Source organism: Erinaceus europaeus, chromosome 6 (assembly GCF_950295315.1).
Source record: "Erinaceus europaeus chromosome 6, mEriEur2.1, whole genome shotgun sequence".
In the NCBI taxonomy this organism is placed as follows: Eukaryota; Metazoa; Chordata; class Mammalia; order Eulipotyphla; family Erinaceidae; genus Erinaceus; species Erinaceus europaeus.
This window is the reverse complement of record NC_080167.1, coordinates 62,126,154-62,147,294: the sequence shown is the minus strand read 5'-3', so window position 1 is coordinate 62,147,294 and position 21,141 is coordinate 62,126,154. Positions and strand designations below refer to the sequence as shown.

At 42.1% G+C, this 21,141-nt stretch overlaps 1 protein-coding gene across 1 annotated transcript in view; it reads right to left on the bottom strand.

The window, feature by feature from the left end:
- The window catches only part of MYO3A (myosin IIIA), a 194,443-nt gene that overhangs the window by 129,077 nt on the left and 44,225 nt on the right, over window positions 1-21,141 (bottom strand). Inside the window, exons 8-10 of the mRNA XM_060192328.1 lie at window positions 17,312-17,457; window positions 15,160-15,225; window positions 12,475-12,630 (exon numbers count right to left, since the gene is read on the bottom strand). Coding sequence (XP_060048311.1) covers window positions 12,475-12,630; window positions 15,160-15,225; window positions 17,312-17,457 — 368 coding nt within the window. The remainder of the gene's footprint in view (window positions 1-12,474; window positions 12,631-15,159; window positions 15,226-17,311; window positions 17,458-21,141) is intronic.

Here is a 21,141-nt window from a genome sequence, read left to right as displayed (position 1 = left end):
TGTTATGCGGTGTTTTGTCTAAACACGTTTTTTTCTTTTAAATACATGTACTTGTTATATTCATAGTATTTCATTCCATGAAATCGAACAAGGTCATTTGCAGGAGCCTGTTTAAATATAATTTTAATCATTAAAAAATACAGATATTTTAAAAACAATACGGAATTTGGGTTAGTTTAGGTAACACAGGTAAGGTCCTCATCAAGATAGTGTTTTCTAGAAAATTACTGGAAATACTAACATTAAAGGAACTCGAGAATTAGATAGAGGTTCTCCAAATTTTTAAAATAATACTAGTTGCTGATAAAATTTGAAATTTTCTTTTAAGTGATTAAAATATCTTAATAGTAAATAGTAATGAAAAAATCAGCCTTCCATTGAATTCTGCTTGAGATACTAAGGATTCTTTTTACCCTTTTTAGTACCACAGAACCTAAACTGAGATATAGTTTCCTCCTTTCCCAATGAAATGTCAGTAAATTAGCTTACGCAGACTTCAGGGTAAACATGATAAACTTCATCCTTGTAAAGATTTGCTGAAAGCATTATTGTTTTTTTCTATCTGAATGCAATTTCATGTAAAAGTACCTAAGAGAACAACCACCACCCCCACCCCCGGCCAAATTAGTACCCAGACGGTATTTCACTCTGCTTGTGCTAAAATCATGTACACATAATTAATACCACAGATGATAGTTCTATTTTAGGCCACTGGACAAATATATTCAGATTTTCTTTTTCAGGTTCCTGACAGAGTCTGCAGTGCAACCCCAGTGGGTGCCACTAATGTATTTCTGTGCTTCGGGGTGAAGAAACTCGTGTGGAATACGAAATGAGTGGCGTCTCCTGGAGGTGTACAACACGGTCGCCGCACACCTTTTATGGGTATAATATGGGTCAGGACACCAGCAAGCACATTTTTGCTGGCCTGTCGCCGTCACATGCTAATGTAGGACAACAATGACCTTACAGAGTTCCCTGCAGGTATGCTACATGGGCACTTTGGAACAAGCCTGCCTCAGCCAGGCCTCATTGCTTGTTCTGTTTCAGCTCGGTCTAGACAGTTGGGCTCAGCTTAGAATGGTTTTAATTAACAGCCAGTACTACTGGGTTGCCAGAAAGATTGTGATGTATTTTTATATGTTTTTCTATGCAAAAAATGCCTCATGACTTTTCCTACAACCCAAAAGCTTGCCAGCGCCCTACCCTATCCAACCATGGGGTGGGGAGGGGGTGCTGTGCTACTTAGGGCAGACTTGTGCTCTCTTTCCCTCAGTGTCAGTCATCTTCCAGAAGGTTGGACAATACTCTGCAAAATACTCCTGTTGTAAGTAGACCTACCCTATGACCCTGCCATTCCTCTCCTGGGGATATATGCTAAGGAACCAAACACACTCACCCAAAAAGACATGTGTACACCTATGTTTATAGCAGCACAATTTGAAATAGCCAAAACCTGGAAGCAACCCAGGTGTCCAACAACAGATGAGTGGCTTAGAAAGTTGGGGTATATATACACAATGGAATACTACTCAGCTATTAAAAATAGTGAATTTGGGGGTTGGGAAGTAGCACAGTGGGTTAAGCACACATGGGGCAAAGTGCAAAGACTGACATAAGGATCCTGGTTCAAGTCCCCAGCTCCCCACCTGCAGGGGGGTCGCTTCACAGATGGTGAAGCAGGTCTGCAGAAGCTTTCTCTCCTCCTTTCTGCTTTCCTCTACTCTCTCCATTACTCTGTCCTATCCAACAACAATGGCATCAATAACAATAATAATAACCACAACAATGATAACAGAAAAAAACGGGCAACAAAAGGGTAAAGAAAAAAAGAAAAAACCTCCAGGAGCAGTGGATTCACGGTGCAGGCACAAAGCCCCAGCAATAACCCTGGAGGGAAAATAAAAATAGTGAATTCATCTTCTTCACCTCATCTTGGATGGAGCTTGAAGGAACCATGTTAAGTGAGATAAGTCAGAAAGACAAAGATGAATATGGGATGATCTCACTCATAGACAGAAATCAAAAAACAAGAACAGATGGGAAAACACTAAGCAGAACTTGGACTGGAGTTGGTGAACTGCACCAAAGTAAAAGACTCTGGGGTGGAGGGGAGGGTTCAGGTCCTGGAACATGATGGCAGAGGAGGACCTACTGGGGTTGAATGGTAGTGGAGTTGAATGAACCTGAAGTCCCAGGTTCAAACCCCTACATCACCAGTTGCACTCTGCTTTGCAAATAAAAGATATAGTACAAATTGTGCTACTATGAACATAGGAGTACACATATATTTTTGGATGGGTGTGTTTGACTTCTTAGCATACATCGCTAGGAGAGGAATTACTGGGTCATAGGGAAGGTCTAGCCTTTTGAGAGTTCTCCAGATTGCTCTCCACAGGGGTTACACCAATTTACACTCCCATCAGCAGTGCAGGAGGGTCCTTTTATCCCCACAACCTCTCCGGCACTTGTTGTTGCCGCCATTTCTGATGTCTGGCATTCTCACAGGGGTGAAGTGGTATCTCATTGCTGTCTTTATTTGCATTTCTCTCTCTGACAATTGGTGAGTTGGAGCAATTTTTTCATATGTCTGTTGGCCTTTTGTGTCTCTTCTGTAGTGAATATTCTATTCATATCCTCTCCCCACTTTTGGATGGGGTTATTTGCTTTTTTGTTGCTAAGTTTGGTGAGCTCTTTATATATTTTGGTTATTAGGCTCTTGTTTGATGTCTGGCATCATGTATGATCTCTGTGAAGATCTCCCATTCTGTGAGGGATCTCTGTTTGGGTGATGGAGTCTTTTGCTGGGCAGAAGCTTTTCAACTTGATGTAGTCCCATTGGATTATTTTTGTTTTAGTTTTCCTTGCAATTGGGTTTGTATCATCGAAGATATCTTTGAGACTTAGGTGGGATATTGTTCCACCAATGCTTTCCTCTAAGTATTTGAGTTTCTGGTCTAACATCTAGGTCCTTGATCCATTTGGAGTTTACTTCTGTTTCTGGTGAGATATAGTGTTTCAGTTTCATTCTTCTGTACATTTCAACCCAATTTTCCCAGAAACCCAGGTGTCCAACAAAAGTTAAGTGTTTGAGAAAATTGTGGTAGATATACACAATGGAATACTATGCCGCTATTAAGAATGATGAATCCACCTCTGTGACCCATCTTGGATGGAGCTAGAAGGAATTATGTTAAGTGAGACAAGCCAGAAAAAGAAAGATAAGTATGGGATGATCCTACTCATAAACAGAAGTAGAGAAAGAGGAACAGAAAGAGAAACACAGAGGAGAATTTGGCTGAGTTTCGAGTATTGCACCAAAGTAAAAAAAAAAAAAACTCGGGGGAAGGGAGGATAGATTTTCTGTTTCACTATAGGGGGGGGAGGGTGGTAACACAGACCTTGGGTGGTGGGAATGGCGCTAATATACACCTATTAACTTATAGCCCTATAAATCACTATTTGATTAATATACAAGGGAGAAAATAGATTGAATATCTCAAGCTTTTTAATGCATAATGAATATTTTCCTTCAATCTAAGCACTTGGCACTTAGTAAACTGAATTTCAACACTGGGTTTAAACTGTTAATGCATTTCTAATAATAACTTTTTTTAGAAAATTAAATCACTTATAATCTTAGACCAGGGAGACCAGAAGCAACTGGTCTTGTCAGTATGTAAGATATGGTTACTTGTAAATAGTGCTAAATAATATAACATGGTAAGGTCTTGTATGGTACAGTAAATCCTAACCATGGAATTTTCAAAGTAAACCAAAGTTCCCAAGTAACTTGGTTATAGTAATAATTATCGATTATCTTCTTAAAGTCTGTGACAGCAAGGATCCTTCCTCATTCTCTATAAAACCCATATTTCTCCCAGTCCTGGAACCTCTGGAGCTTTGCTCATTTTCCTTCATGCGTCTCTTGATCCAGACCATTTGATACTGCATCTGCTGATCTCAAACAAATCAATGAAGTCAGTGCCACTTCGACATGTTTCACTTCAGACTGTGTCCAGATACACCAGGCCTGGAATGTCAACCTTCCAGCTCCATTACTCTGGTGAGACCCTTTCTAGCTCAGAGGACTCTTCACTTCTATTTTGGGTGGCATATCTCCTAACAAAGTTACAAAAGCTAGATATAGACCAGGGTCCATGGGATAGGGCACATGTGCACATGTATCCATAAATTAGGGGAAAATGTATACCTTAAAGTAAAAGTGTACTATAGTCTGCAGTGACTCAATAAGTGTAATGAACAAGTAGAAAGACCTAAACAAGACACTATAAAGTACTTAATCAGATAGTTTGTACATAGACCTAGATACCCACCTCACCTACTTCCTATTTCACATCTCTCAATCACTCCAAGTCTAACCCTGTCAGATAAAGTAAGGACTACTGTTGTATGCCTTACATTGGGTTGTTTTAGTTCTCCCCCGCCAAGAGAATTGGATCAGTCCAGTTAGTTTTGTGGGCCCGCTTGGCCCCGCCCCAAGGAACCCTGCCAGAGTTTCAGAGTTCCAGAGTTCCAGAGTTGCAGAGTTCCAGAGTAAGAGAGGGATGCATTGGATCGACCTTCTCGTGGTGCATCCCGTGAGTACCCATTTATTGGGGAAACTGACGATCCTTCCTAGCCGACTGAATCCACATGGATCCCAGTCACTTTCAAAGCCAGCAACAAGCAGACATCAGGCTCAACCTGACGCTGTTGACTGGCTATGGAAGAAGGGCAAACGCTAGAAGAAGAAGAAGAGTAAGAGAGAGTGCTTGCGCCGCCGCAAAGAGACAGCAGAGTTCTGGTTGGTGATTAGTTTGTCTTAGTTTATGAATCATTGTTCCTGAATAAAGAAATACAGCTGCCCTGCCCAGCCGTTGTCTCCGCATCTCTGTTACCCGCCCGTGAAGCTAGCCCGGCCAGCAAGAGCCGACGAATTTTAACAACAAATGGCGCCCACGTGGACCTGACCTGCGCATCTCTCACGATAAGTAAAGACAATTTGGCTACCTATGCACTATGGCCTTCTCTTCTGCTTGTGAAGAGATCTCCAAAGGCCTCTGCTCTTTCTTCACGAGACTGTTTCTCTGTTTCTGGAACATTTATCTCTGGACCACTCTGTGGTTTCCACCCGCTCGGGTGAACTCAGAACAGCCAGCAGGAAGAGCCAGCGGGAGGGAGGCGAGGCGTGGAGCTGCTGTTTCCACCTGGCTAAACAGCCAGCCAGCCGCCTGCGCCCAGACAACCCCGTGCACCGCGCCCGCAGCCCCGCAGCCCGCAGGAGGCTGACGCCAGCACGCAGGAGCCCAATGCCAGCACGCAGGAGCCCGATGCCAACATGCATGAGCCCGATGCCACCACACAGGAGCCCGATGCCAGCATGCAGGAGCTCGATGCCAACACGCTGGACCCCGATGCCAGCACGCAGGAGCCCGATGCCACCATGCAGGAGCCCAATGCCAGCACGCAGGCCAGCCCACAGGAGCCGGCTCTCCACCGCGTAGCGCAGGGCACTGGACGCGTGATCCCTCCACGCTGCTTGGCCACTGTGAACAGGGCAGCAGACATGGCAGGGCCATGGGGCAGGGCCGTGGCGGCCTATTATGGCCGCCACCCCTGGGCACCTAGGCCCACGCCTTCTACAAAGCTGGCGTGCCTGCCCTCTTGCTATGAATTCTGGAACGATCCCGGACCTCCCAGACCCCCGGGCTCCCTGCCGAAACTGGGCACACGAGATCTCCAGCCACCGGTCCGGTCTGCAGGCAGACAAGCTGGAGTACGCAGAGATTTGTGCAGAGATCACAACCTGCAATTCCTAGAAGTGAAGCTGCCCAAGAGACCACCACTGGACAACGCACCTCCCAACAACTAAGACAGTACAGATTTAAATTCGTGTTTAAAATGACATGTCTTCGTAACAAAGGTTTCTCTCCTTGTGTATTAATGACCATGTTTATGTGTATGTTTAAAGTTTGGTAAACAGTAACTTTAAGGCTAAATTCTTACTAGTCAAAGTTAAATGAAAAAGGTTTTCAACGTAATTCTCATAAAGATAAAACTAACTTACATTTAAAGTCTGAGGTAAAAATTAGTTAACAATCAATATATTTTAACTAAGTTGGTCTAAACAAAAGGTTAAATAGACTTGTTGATATGTAAAACTCTCCATTACCTTCTCTATTAGAAATGGTAGATCGCACAATGGCTATACTAATTATTCTCATGCCTGAGGTTTCCTTTCCTGACTCCATCTTGAATGGGTGTAACAAAAGGTTAAAAGACGTTGTTGATATGTAAAAGTCTCAAATTCCTTCTCTATTAGAAATCTGCTAATAACAAGTTTTGTTTCATAGTAAGTAAATTGCAGCCAGCTGCCTTTGGGACTCTAGGCCATTCCCCGCCCCCATGCAAATGCCTGTCGAGGCAAGTACGCCCCCAGAGGCAAGAAATGTTTTTTTAAGCTGATAAAGTTTTGCCCACAGAGGCAAAAATGGCCCCCTCAGGCCTTCCCTTGGAAGCACACTGGTTGTTACTTGCTTACATGTTTCTCCATGTTTGTGCCAGTTTCTTTTTTTAAAAATGCCTGTATGATAGAGGTTTCTGTTCACCCCACACCCTTGATACTGTAGTCATTTAGTTAAAAATAAAAGGGGGAATTGTTGTATGCCTTACATTGGGTTGTTTTAGTTCTCCCCCGCCAAGAGAATTGGATCAGTCCAGTTAGTTTCGCAGGCCCGCTTGGCCCCGCCCCAAGGAACCCCGCCAGAGTTTCAGAGTTCCAGAGTTCTAGAGTTGCAGAGTTTCAGAGTTAGAGAGTAAGAGAGAGTGCTTGTGCCGCCGCAAAGAGACAGCAGAGTTCTGTTTGGTGATTAGTTTGGTTTAGTTTATGAATCATTGTTCCTGAATAAAGAAATACAGCTTCCCTGCCCAGCCGTTGCCTCCACGTCTCTATTACCCGCCCGTGAAGCTAGCCCGGCCAGCAAGAGCCACCGAATTTTAACAACAGACTACAAAAGCTGGATAAAGGTAAGAGACTAGCGCACTTTAATGATGGCCCTTTTGGTCACTACCAGGCCACCCCATCATCCAGGGCCCTAGTCAGGGAATCCTGGGATTTCCACATAGGTATGATGGGCCTAGACCTTTAACAGAACCCTCACTCCAACACCATTGGTCATCTCCATCAGGAACAACACCATAAACCTTTTTCTGGGCCTCTACAGGGCATTGTAGAACAGCAACGGTAGAAATTGCCCCACTCTCTGGAGGGAGGTGGGGTCAACATACTTTACCACTCGAGGAAGATGGGTCCAGAAATGAGTACTGCCTAGAATGTTCCTAGCTATGACCATGGACTGTGAGCTCAGACCGACAGGGACTCAGAGGTCACACAGGCTCCTGTGCTAAATATGACTGACTGGACACGGGACCCAGGTCACATCAATGGGGTTTACAGTTAACGGTATTTATATACTTTCCCATATTTGGGATCAACTCTCTGCCCTGATCCAGTTTTCTAGTCCTATTGCCAAACAATACTATTAGCTCACCTGCATGTTGGCTGTCAGGCTCAGGCAAAAAATAGCAAAGTCATGGGACCCTTGGGATATACTTAAAATAGACTTCCTAATTTCTTCCAACATGAAGAAACCAAATCTCATCTGATATATTCTTGCCTTTAGGCTCCTGATTATTAGAGCATTTGTTCTGTTTTACATCTTAATGCTTTTCAGCCACCAAGCTACAGATGCTACCATGATGCCAACCTGACTTCTCTGAGCAGATGATCTCACCAATGTGTCTTAGAACCCTACCTCTCCAGAGCCCTGTTTTACTAGGGAAACACAGAAATGTGCTGGGGGTATGGATTGACGTGTCAATGCCCATGTCCAGCAGAGAAGCAATTACAGAAGCCAGACCTCCCCCTTTCTGCACCTCATAAAGATCTTTGGTGCATACTTGCAGAGGGATAACAAATAGGAAACCTTCCAATGGAGGGGATGGGATACAGAAATCTGGTGGTATAACTGTATGTATTGGCATCCCTCTTATCCCACAATCTTGTCAATCATGATTAAATCACTAATAAAAAATAAAATGATGCAAAATGAAGATTATAAGAGAGAAACTAAATTTTTGTCTTGATAAAGAAAATGCAAGGCTTTAATGAAGAAATCACCTAACAGAAGGAGATAGAAAAAAAAAAACTAGTAGGTTTAATTCATAAAGGAAATTAAGAGAAAAATAAGACAAAAGATATACAAGACCTGAACAGATACCATTAAACAAATAGGTAGAGTAAGGGGCAATGATGGTATTTTCTTTGCAGAGCCGGGCCTTCCTGAGTAGCCTCCCTGAGCAGGATCATCTCATTCTAAATATTTTTAGAGAGATGGAATGGGGAGGGAAGAGGAGGGGAGGGGAGAGAGGAGGAGAGGGAAAGGGGAGGGGAGGGGAATGACTAATTTGGGGTGAGAAAGTGTTTAAGTTCAACTCCGGACATGTAGACTTTGAAAGCGCTCTTTGAAATATTCATATAAAAATGGAAATCAAAGAATGGTTCTTAGAAGAGCAACCAGAACCGTATTTTAGAAGTCCCATGAATTAAGGGAAAGGAATGAAAGTTCCAAAGGATGAACAATCCTCACCACACCAGAGTCCCAGCCATTAGCGAACAATTAATTACCTCATGCGGAAAGCAGAATAGTCGCATGCATTGTATTGCTCTGAAAGAACCTCATTATTACTTCCTATTGATTTTTTCCTCTCCTTTCTTGCTATTTTTTAAATAAAATCAAAAGCCCATTCAAGGGAATTTATATGAGAAAAAGCCCCACACCTACAGAAAGAACTGACAGTTTGAGTCAGATATTTAGTACTGAATAGCTGAACATTTTCTTTAGTTGGCTTCTCATTTGTTACTTCTTTAAGCTATGGGTCAAAACCGTACCCCGGTTTGGAAATATACTCTGGGACAAGTGTGTCGATTGCGTCTCTGCCACCAATACAGCCAGCATTTTTGACTTAAGAAAAAACTGTGCTTCAGGCTCAGGGGAAAAATAGAAAAAAAGAAAAAGAAAACGAAAACTAGTATAGCCACAGGCCCTTTGGAATATAACTAAAATATGCCTACTAGCTATGTACAGAATGGAGGACCCCCCCATACCCCCGAACTCTTCATCTGCACTGTTCCAGTCTTCAGGTCCATAATGGTTCAACAATTTGTTTGGCTTTGTATGTTAACTCTCCTTTCAGCCACCAGGTTCCAGATGCTAGCATGATGCTGACCAGACTTCCCTGGACAGACAACCCCACCAATGTGTCCTGGAGGTATGCTTCCCCAGAGACCCACCCTACTAGGGAAAGAGAGAGGCAGACTGGGAATATGGACCGACCAGTCAACTCCCATGTTCAGCAGGGAAGCAATTACAGAAACCAGACCTTCAACCTTCTGCATCCCACAGTGACCTTGGGTCCATACTCCCAGAGGGTTAAAGAATAGGAAAGCTCTCAGGGGAGGGGATGGGATACGGAGTTCTGGTGGTGGGAATTGTGTGGAGTTGTTGCCCTCTTATCCTATGATTTTGTCAATGCTTCCTTTTTATAAAGAAAAGAAAAGAAAAGAAAAGAAAAGAAAAGAAAAGAAAAGAAAAGAAAAGAAAAGAAAAAGTTATGTTTATGGGGTCGAGTGGTGGCATACTTGGTTGAGTGCAAGTTTCCATCCATACTCAAGGACCTGGTTTGAGCCCCAAACCTTACCTGCAGGAGAAAAGATTCACTGTCAGTGAAGCAGTGCTTCAGCTCCCTCTCTTCTCCCCCTTCTATCTCAGTTTCTCCCTGTCTCTATCCAATAAATGAATAAAGAAAGAAAATATCGGAGCCGGGTGGTGGCCCACCTGATTGAGCGCACATGTTACAGTGTGCAAAGACCCAGGTTTGTGCCCCCGGTCCCCACCTACGGGGCAAAGCTTTGCGAGTAGTGAAGCAAGGCTGCAGGTATCTCTCTTTCTCTCTCTATCTCCCCCTATCACCTCTTCCCTCATGATTTCTGTCTCTATCCAATAAATAAATAAAGATAATAAAAATTTTAAAAAGAAAGAAAATATTAAAAATAAAATCTTTTTTAAAAAGAAAAAATAATCAACTGTGGTTGAATTACTGAATTCTTATAAACAGGACTTCCGGCTTCTATAAAATCCCATGCAAAACAAAAAGTATTTGTGAAAATGTAATCATGGAGCTAGATACTGGTGTATGTGCCAGAGCTTACAAACTACCATGCTTGAAGATCTGGGTTCAAGCTGCCAGCTCCCACCTATAAGCGGAAGATTCGTGAGCAGTGGAGCATTGCTACAGGTGCCTCTCCTCTCTGTCTCTCTGGCTTTTTCTCACTTGCCATCCAAACAAATAAATATAGGTAAATCTTAAAAATAAAGTCAACCACTACAAGTTTACCAAAGGCACCGAGTAAATATTAGAAGTCATTTTTGCTTTGCCTATTAAGATAGCATGCTAATTCAATATCTCATGAAGAAATTTTTAACTGGTAATTTATTATCATTCAAGGAGGTGGTGTGCTAGGTCTTTCCTTTCCACAAAGGAGTGCGAATCATAGCTTATATAATACTTCTGGGGACATAGTCAAGGCATATCAAAGAAAGAATTTAAGAAACTGGTCTGAATATAGTGGGTGTTCATTACTTCAGCCGCTCAAGAAAGAAAATTGAGGTAGCGTTTTAAATGACAAGATAGTGACTGTTGAGTGCCAGAGGGTTGACTGCACAACAGTACATATAATAATAATTTTGCTCTGAAATGTATATACCATTTATAAGATACCAGAAGGTTACAGATTAAAATGTTATATCTGGTTTTAGGCCATATGTTGTACATTTTATGTATCTTCTAAATTATCTAAAATGAATATATGTACCATTTATATTCAGTAATATAAAGTCTATTACATAGTATAGATGATGAAAAACACAAACATAAGCATAAGTAGAGATATAAAAATAGCTTTTGAAAATTATTTAACCAGGGAAAAGGCTTCCAAAAATAATAGTGTCAAGAGGTCTGACTTTTATTTTTCCTTTTCAGTTTCCAAATTTAAGATCTCACCGTATGGATAAACACCTGTGCCAACAATCACATTCTAAGGTTTACATTTTTCACTCTGATAAAACTGAATTTTCTGTTTGTTTCCATGGCGTCTGGGCCTCACGCACATGTAATTTCACTTCACCTGGTCATGTTTTCAGTTAGGGGGAGAGACAGAGAGAGAGAGGGAGAGAGAGAGAGAGAGAGGGACCAAGACCAAGGTCCAGAGCTTTCCCCAGTACACCAGCACCTCCCACTTGGAACAAGAGATCATGTGGAACAAGGTACTCTATCCATCATCTCTCCCTCCTGCTCAATTAAACTTTAAGATATTAAGAATAACAAATTGGGGGCCAGGTGGTGGCACAGCAGGGTAAGCACACATGGCGCAAAGTGCAAGCACCGGCATAAGAATCCCAGTTCAAGCCCCTGGCTCCCCACCTGCAGGAGTGTCACTTCACAAGCGATGAAGCAGGTCTGCAGGTGTCTATCCTTCTCTCCCCTTCTGTCTTCTCCTCCTCTCTCCATTTCTCTCTGTCCTAACCAACACCAGCGACAGCAATAGCAACAAGTGCAACAACAAGGGCAGCAATATGGGAAAAATGGCCTCCAGGAGCAGTGGATTTGTAGTGCAGGCACTAAGCCCCATCGATAACCCTGGAGGCAAAAAAAAAAAAAAGAAGAATGAATCTACCTTCTTCACTTCATCATGGATGGAGTTGAAGGAAATATGTGTCATGAGATAAGTCACAAAAAGAAGGATGAGCACGGGATGATCTCACTCATGGGCAGAACTTGAGAAACAAGAACAGAAAAAGGAAACGCAAAGTAAAACTTGGACTAGTTTGGCTTATCACACCAAAGCAAAGGACCCTGGAGAAGGAGCACAGGTGGGGGTGGTGAGGGGAGAGCTCTGGGCTCTTGGTGCACAAAGCTGGAAAAGAGCCCAAGTAGAGGGTGAGAGTGTTTTGCAGACCCTGTTATGGCTGACAAGACGAGAAGTTTTACCCACGGGTCAACAACTGTCCTATGACCCATTGCCCGCTCCCAATAAAATGATAAAAAAAAAAAAAAAGATGGTGCAAGTAACTCTACCAATACTGGAACACAACTCAGCATATTCATTCATTTTTTTCCTACATGCGACACCTTATGATCAGACCATCAAGGGCGTGAATGAATTCCTGTCTCACCTAATCTACAACGGCATTGTCAAATTATCCACAGACTTCTGAGGATTTCGGGACATGCGGATTCAAGTCATGAGTCAGTTACCTGGCTTTTTCTGCGCCTCCTATGCACTGATGAATGCCAATGAATTACCTGGCTTTTTCTGTGCCTCCCATGCACTGATGAATGCCAATGAATTACCTGGCTTTTTCTGCGCCTCCCATGCACTGATGAATGCCAATGAATTCCATGAGCTGTTTCTGCAACATCATGTCCTTGCCCTCGACCTGAGTAATGAACTTATGCTGTAGAAGCTCTGACACGGTGGGACGCTTCTCGTAGTCTTTGGTCAGGCACCTGCACTGGCAGAAAACCAAAACCAAACAAACGAAAAAGCAATATCCAATGAATTAGAGTTTTGAAATTTGTTATTCATAATATTACTCCAGCAGGACTGCTTAAAACAACAATGACAAAAACTACTCTGACAGAAGACAGCAATACTTCTGATGAATGCTCAGCCCTAGAAACAGATCTCAAATTTAAAAAAGGGTGGTGGGGGGAGACCGAGCAGTAGCACAGTAGGTTAAGCACACATGGCATGAAGCGCACAGACTGGCGTAAGGATTCCGGTTCGAGCCTCCAGCTCCCCATCTGCAGGTGGGTCGCTTTATAAATGGTGAAGCAATTCTGTAGGTGTCTATCTTTCTCTCCCTCTGTCTGTCTTCCCCTCCTTTCTCGATTTCTCTCTGTCCTATCCAACAACAGCAATAATAACAACAGCAAAGGCAACAAAAATGGGGAAAAAATGCCCTCCAGGAGCAGTGGATTCATAGTGCCAGCTCTGAGCCCCAGCAATAACCCTGGAGGCAAAAAAAAAAAAGTTCTCAGCTACTACATGTCTAATATTCATTTGAACCTGAGATTCAGAGGATCCTTATTATATAAAAAAAGAGTCAGCATTGGGCTACCAGTTGTGGAAATAGATAAAAGGGGGGGAGGGGAGTTGAAGAAGAACCCCAAGGCTTTCCTTAAGCAGTGTCATAACTGACCAGCACGCTAACCCTGCTGGGATGACAATCTGATTATTTGACTGAGTTCAAGGAAAAGAAATTTCTCAGAGGTGTTAAAATATGCTAAGGAATAAATCCAGGTAACAATGTCTGTCAAGAAGATGTGCTCTTCCTTTTCACTCAGTTTAGCAGATACAAGAGCACCCACTTGTGATGTACAAAGTAGCATCTGTATCATTGATGACTAAAATTCACCAAATAGCTATCTCTGCCAGCCATTCTGCTAGAGTCACTGGACTGGACAGACAGTGGCAAGTAGTGAGCATTCAGTGACCTCATGGTGCTTACTGTTTAGTCAAGGAGAAAGACATCTCCACAGGTGGCAATGGTATTGAAGGAAGAGGGAGGAAACGTCAAGACCCAGTCCCCAAGTGCAGGAGCAGTGAATCAGGGCTGCATGTGTCTTTTCTTTCTACCTCCAATCTCTCTCTCTCTCTCTCTGTCTCTCTCCCCTCTCTATCAAATAAATTAATATAAAACTAAATTAAAAATTAAAAAAATGCAATGGCAGCAGACAGGAAAGAATACTAACTGTTGGAGGAAATGTTTCTCTGAGTTGGAGGCATGTAAAATGGGTCAAAGTTGCCAAGTTCCACTGAGACACTATGTGAAAGGACCTACCTACAGACAAGGGCAGAACTGTGAATCATAGGGAATCCTTCAGAGTTGCCAGTGGGCACTGGCAGGACAATTCACTCCCCAGATTGTGCCTACTTCACCATGCATGCCACCCAACATCAAGCTTCATTGCATCTCCATTGCATCTGTTCCCGTGGTATCTGTTTCTTTCTCCCTCTCCCTCTCCTTCTCTCTCTCCCTTCCTGAAAATGTCAGCCCAGAATGGTGAAGCCTGGCAACAACTAGGTAAATAACTACCTACTAGTGATTCTCCTAAGAGATTCATGAAATTTGACAGTAGTTTGTTCAATATTCTGTGTGCACTGTATATACTCAATAGTTTATGTCTAGTTAAGTTAAAACTGGTAGAAAAAGGTGATCAATCTTTCTTGGGTTTTCACAACCCATAAGTCTTTGCTTTATTTCTTTAATTTAAAAAAAAAGATATTTAGGGCAGAAAAAAAAAGACTCTTGATAAAAAACAAACAAACAAAAACACTCCACAAAAAAAAGGCTTATGACAGTTATACATAAGACCATGGTTAGTTCTTCTACTTTCTTTGTTCTGATATATTTCCTAGTGAAAACTGATATGTGAGATCATACTGACTTCTTTCAACTACTTACAGTCTGTGGTCATTTTTTTTTAAGTTAAGATGTAACAAAAATTCTTTTTTTTAAAGGCCACTTGTGTCCAACACCTGTCAACTTACAAATGTCCACTGAAGTTCCAATGTAAACATGTCTCATTGCCACTCTTTATCTGATCTTTAATCCCAGTAAAAATTCCCTCGTTATGATGAGCATGAGTGATACAGAGAAATGAATAGTGAAAGAACTGACTAGATAGATAGACAGTGGACAGGTAGACTGAGGGCCTGGCTGTGAAAATCAGGACAGGAAGTGCTGAGACACAGTGAAAAGGGCTCACGGAAACACAGCTACTGCAGCACCTCAAATCATTACTTAAGCAATAATGAACTCATTAGCCAAAGGACTCTACACAGCTGGTTTGGAAGAAAATAATGAAACCCCCTCCCAGGGCTACTTAATAGATAAGAAATAATAAGGAGGCTACTGAGAAACAGTAATTGCTGTAAAAGGTGAACTTCACAGTCATAGCTGGAGGGTATCGCCTTGGTTTTTGTTTGTTTGTTTGTTTTGTTTTTTGTTTAAACAAGTTAATGTTACTCACTTGCTAATAAAGTCATTGAATTCTGCTGACCACATCTCAGGCTGCCTTAGTTTGGGGGGTGGATTCCTAGAAAAATAAGGACCAGGGTTGGATCATGTACATTGTTGAGCTAAGCTACTAATTCATCACTGTAATCTCAGGTTCTCCCAGGGCATAACCAAACACTAACATCCCTTTCTGATTCAAAGACAGGTCAGGAGTTACTAATCATTCTTTATACAAAGTGACAGCTCTCTGGTTTCTCTGAAAGCACTGAATATATGACCCTAATTTTTCCTGCTTATCATTTTTTTTTTCTCTTTAAAGAATATTCTTGCTTCTCCCTGAAATCCCTTGGGAGTGGGGGTGGGAGGTGGGGAGAGGGTGGGGTGAGGGCAGAACAGCAATAATCAACAGAAACAGAAACAACAGCTAGTGGGGAAAAGATGGTCTTACTTTGATCCTGGCAGAAGGCTCTGAGGAATATTCAGGGTACACAGAGGTGACCTAAAAGGAGAGTTGTTCAGAACGTGGAGGGAACTGCAGCAGAGAGAGGGGGCAGTTTCCTTGTAGCAGAAGACCTGTTCTCTTGTTCTTGGAAACATGGCGGGAACGAGGTTACAGAAGGAAGAAACTGGAAAATATGACTACCGAGAGAGAGAGAGAGAGAGAGCTCATAATGCCACTTAGATGACTTTGCCATTAGTTCCTTTCATTTTAAGCTGAACAGATTTTTTTTCTCTCTGTGGACTTTTTTTTTTTTGGGGGGGGTCATGTCCGTGAACAGAAAAGAACACCACTTGGAAATGAAACTGTTCTTGCTCTGTAATCAAGCAACATGGAGCAACCACGAGTGTTGGATTTGCACGTATGCTGCTTTACGTTTATTCTAACAGCTCGTTGTTTTCATTAGCAGAATGGAAATAGTCTGTCTTCGGTTCTGCATTACTTCTCAAATAGCTTATAGCGGAATTAATGTACAGTTTGTACAGGCTCATTAGAGAGAAATGCAGCCACTCCTCGCCCCCAGATCACACCACGGACTCATCTTATAGCCCTCACGACTATTTGAAGATTGCTGAGTTGCACATGAAAAGAAGTAAGTCTTTTCCACAACTCCACAACAGTCTTGCTCCTCCTGCCCCGCCCCACCCCCACCCCCCGAAATGTCTCCTTCCAAAAAGATTTATGAACTCGCTTGGAGTCTTAACAAAGTTTTGATGATTGGAAAACATTCATAACTGGGTAGTTTTTTCAAGTTCCACCCTCCTTTTTCCTCTAATTATTTCTATAGGTAACATTCTCAGAATTCCACTTATAGAGACAGACGTGATCAGGACTAAGTGAGATGATGAAGTTTCTGGTAGTACCTCACTCTATTGAGACACCATGTGAAGCCACCAGCAACTGAGAGTAGTAGAGTGTTTCATCTCACAGGCTGAGTGACAGTGGGAGTCAGGAAATACTGTAATTAAATGTCTCAGACTTGCTATCAAACAGGTTTTCCAGTCTCATCTGCAATCCTGTTGTCCTTTAGCCTCTTCTTATTTTAGCAGTATTTATTTATTGCAAGGAAGGTAGCTGAAAGACCAACTGAAATGGTGACAGAAAGGATGATCTCGAGATTATAATTCAGAACATGTAGTTTGGACAAGTGAATGAAAGATCCAATTTTTTAAAACTCCAAATGGCTTAGATTAGGCTGTTGGAAAAGTCATGAGGTATCCCCCTATGTTTTTCTAGGAAAAACACGTCGTGGCTTTCCCGACAGCCCATTATTCTGAATGCTTACCTGCATGACAGCATTTAGAAGTTTTAGACAAAGAGCAGCCTTCACAAGCTGTAAAACATTGCTAGACTGATAGACTGGAGGGAAGCCAATTGCTGGTGTATTAACTGTGGACCAGAACACCCCACTAAGGGGCAGTGGGTAAGTGAACAGAAAGAGCTGTGACTTTCTGAGATAAAATTACTGCAAAAGAGAGAGACACTATGTATCAAGGAAGAAGAAGGGGAACAAAAAGCTTTTTCTTAGGTCAGGGAAGTGAAGTGATTGAATAAACCAGGTGTCTAAGCCACTCTGCTCTCAACTTGTTGAGATCTACTTGATCACCATTAGAAGAGGTGAAGAGAGAGATGGGGGGACAGACTGTAGACCTGTTAGCCTTCTGACCTGGGTATTTTGAAGAGAGCTCTCATGGGATGCAGGTCAGCAAGCGGAGGGTCTCCATCACCCAGCTCGATGGCCGTGATGCCGAGGGACCATGTGTCACATCTGGCATCGTAAGTGGTGTCCAACTGCTGTTCGCATGCAATCACCTAGCAGACAACAGGAGGGAAGTGGTGACGTCTGTGACTTTAACAAGGATGCAGCAAAGACGTTCAGAATGAATATTAGGTGCTTAAACTGACCAAGGCTGGTAGCTATGAGTAAAGATAGGAACACATGCTGTATGAGTCCATTAACGTGAAATATCTAGAGCAGGCAAATTCGCAAACAGAAGCAAGCGAATGGTGGCCTAATGCTGGAGAGTTTAGAAGGAAGTGCAAAGTGACAGTTACTGAATGTGTGTGGGCATATACAGAATGTCTGCATTAAGTATATAAACAGTTATTTAAAATATATTCTATGGAGGGGGTGGCAGATCGCCTGGAAGAACATTTACGTTACCGCGAACCTGGGTTCTAGACCCTGGTCCCACACCTGCAAGGGAGAAGCTGCACGAGCAGAGCAGCAGTGTTGCAGGTGTCTCTTCTCTCCCTCTCTTTCTCTCCCCGCTCTCTTACTCTCCCTCCCTCTCTCTCTCTTACACACACACACACACACACACACACACACACACGCACACCACCACCACCACCACCACCAACAACAACAACAGGGCTATTGCTGAGGCTTAGTGGCTGCCCAACAAATCCACTGCTCCTGGAGGCCATTTTTCCTTTTTTTTTTTTTCTTCCCTTTCTTCTTTTCCTATTTTACATGATAGGACAGAGAGCAATTGAGAGGGGAAGTGGAAACAGAGAGGGAGAGAGAAAGAGAAATTTGTTCAGACGTGCTTCACCACTCATGAAGTGTTTCCCCATGCAGGTGGGGAGCAGGGGCTCGAACTGGTCCCTTGAGCATCGTGATACATGCACTTAACTGGCTGTACCACCACCTGGCTCCTGTTTCTCCTTCTCTGTCTACTTCTGTCTCTCACCTCTATGAAAACTAAATATATAAATAAGAAAGGAAAGAAAAAGAAAGCAGTCATGGATATGCTGGAGCCCTGCAGGCACTTCTTCTTCTAGCGTTTGCCCCTGCAGGCACTGTATCCCAGTGATAATCTTGGTGGCAAACAGATAAAATCCCCAATAATATAAAGTGAAGTACATATTCCAACAATTCTAGATACATGGACACTTATTATAATATGCAAGCCATTCACGAATTGAAAAATGTTTATCACTGAGAGATGCATATAACATACACACACAAAGTCTAGAATATTTATTTGCATGACAGCTTGAAAACACAGCCTTGAACCTTTCTTTCGTATATGCCATCCATTCCTTTGCTAAGCAGGGAAGGATTTTCCAGCCCTGTGTGTCCCATAGTGAGCTGGTTAATAATAAAGAGTGACTGAGAGTCGGGTGGTATCACAGTGGATTAAGTGCATGTGGCACAAAGCGCAGGGACCGGCGGAAGGATCCCAGTTCGAGCCCCCGGCTCCCCACCTTCGGGGGAATCGCTTCACAGGCTGTGAAGCAGGTCTGCAGGTGTCTATCTTTCTCTCCCCTTTTCTGTATCCCCCTCCTTTCTCCATTTCTTTCTGTCCTATCCAACAATGATGACATCAATAACTACAACAATAAAACAAGGGCAACAAAAGGGAATAAATAAATATTAAAAATAAAGAGTGACTAATATTAATGTCCAGCAATTACATAGAAATGCATTTCAATTTTAGTGATGAACTCAATAATATGTTAAATAAATGTAGGATAAATCAGGCCAGCAAAAATAGCTGAGTGAGATAATACACTGCTTTGCTGTGTGTATGTATCTGGGAGCTTCAGTGTTGTGGTTTCTTTCTGTCTCTACCACCCTGTCTCTGTCTATCTATAAAAGTTCGGCCAAAGCAGTGAAGTCTCAGCGATGACCAAAAAAAAAAAATTAGATAGGAATATTTTTTTGCTAGATGTAGTCATTTATTTATTTTGGGTAGAGAAAGAGCAAACTGTAAGCAGGAGAGATAGATATCTACAGCACTTTCCTTCCACTCATGAATCTCCCCACAGGTGGGTGAAGGGGCTTGAACTCAGGTCCTTGTGAACTGTAATGTAAACACTATGGAACAAACCACCACCTGACCCCAAAACATCTCTATTTACATGTAGGCTACTGGCTTAAAATTCCACTAATCAGAATTAGTTTTACAGAATGCTACTTACAACTTAACATATTAAAAATATAAGGGTTATGGAGATTGGGTGGTGGGAATTGTGTGGAGTTGTACCCCTCCTACCTTATGGTTTTGTTCATTAATCCTTTCTTAAATAAAAATTAAAAAAATATATATAAGGCTATACTATTAAGTGCTTAACACTGTGTTATTATACTAACTAGTATTAAAGGAAATGTTGGCTACTATATTAAATTGTACTAATTCCTTTCTTTTCTTTTACTCGATAAAACAGAAAGAGAAATTGAGAGAGGACAGGATGATAGAGAGAGGGAGAGAGAGAGACCTGATGACTTGCTTCACCTCTTGTGAAACATTCCAGGCCCCCTCAATGCCACAGGTGGGGAGCGGGGACTCAAACCTGGGTCCTCTTGCTTGGTAATACATGACCTTAACTGGGCACACCATCATCCACCCCTACCTCAATTTCTTCTTTTTGCAAAATTTTCATAAGTTTTGGAAATACTAGTAATATAACTGAACAAAGTAGAGGGAAAACTCTTGTTTAAGATTCTCTTATCAACATCATTTTTGTTTGTATGACTAAACTTTCTATTTTATTCTAGGATAAACTTCCTGCTAAAAAGGTTTCGAATTCATTGAGTTTTCAAAAGTCTTCAGATAATTTGCCCTTCTACTATCTCTTATAGTGCACTTTCAACATTTTGGGTGTTTTTTTTTTGTTTTTTTTTTTTTGCTGCAAGTCTTAATTGAATTTGTAATGAAAACAGAAACAGTACATGGGAATCTAATCCTTAAACAAATTGGATTAGGAGTTTCCACCTTATTAATATAGCATCTGCATTACTGTGCCTCCTTCCACTCCCTAGAAAACTATAGATAAATAGCAGCACTTCTCCCAAAGGAAGCAGAGTTTTCCAACATAAACGCTCTTTACTGATAAACATAATTAAAAAGATTAACGGCATTAAGAGTGACAGGAAGAAAAGGCGACACCAGGAAGCTTCTTCCTTCAACAACTCCAGCTCATTATCTACATCTCTCTCGTGGGAAATGAGAGAAAGATTCTACTAGGGCTGAACAAAACTGGACAGTGACCCAAGATGGGAAACTTGGTCTGTAAGCTAATGAGCTTAATACCAGTCTTCAACAGAGGGCAGGGGTTTTCATAGCTCCAGTAATTTTTTAAAAAATATTTTATCTTAGAGATACAGAGACAGAGAGTTCAGAGCACTGCTCAGCTCTGGTTTATGGTGGTTATGGGGAATGAACCTGGAATCTCAGAGCCTCATGCATGAAAGTCTTTTGTAGAACTATTACACTGTCTCCCCATTCCTCTTCCAATAAATTTAAAAACAGCATCTAAAGGTCATTGCTAAGCAGTTAGAAGTAAATTTAATGAAGATTTAAGGCTGTAAGTAGCTTCTCATCTGATTCTATTCAGATACTGATTTCTTTATCCATTCATTCAAGCTCTCACTTAATCATAGCTTCAAAGAAAGCCATTATCTTAGTTTCCTTGTTCCTCCTTACACCACACACACACACACACACACACACACACACACACACACACACCTTAGATGAAAAACAA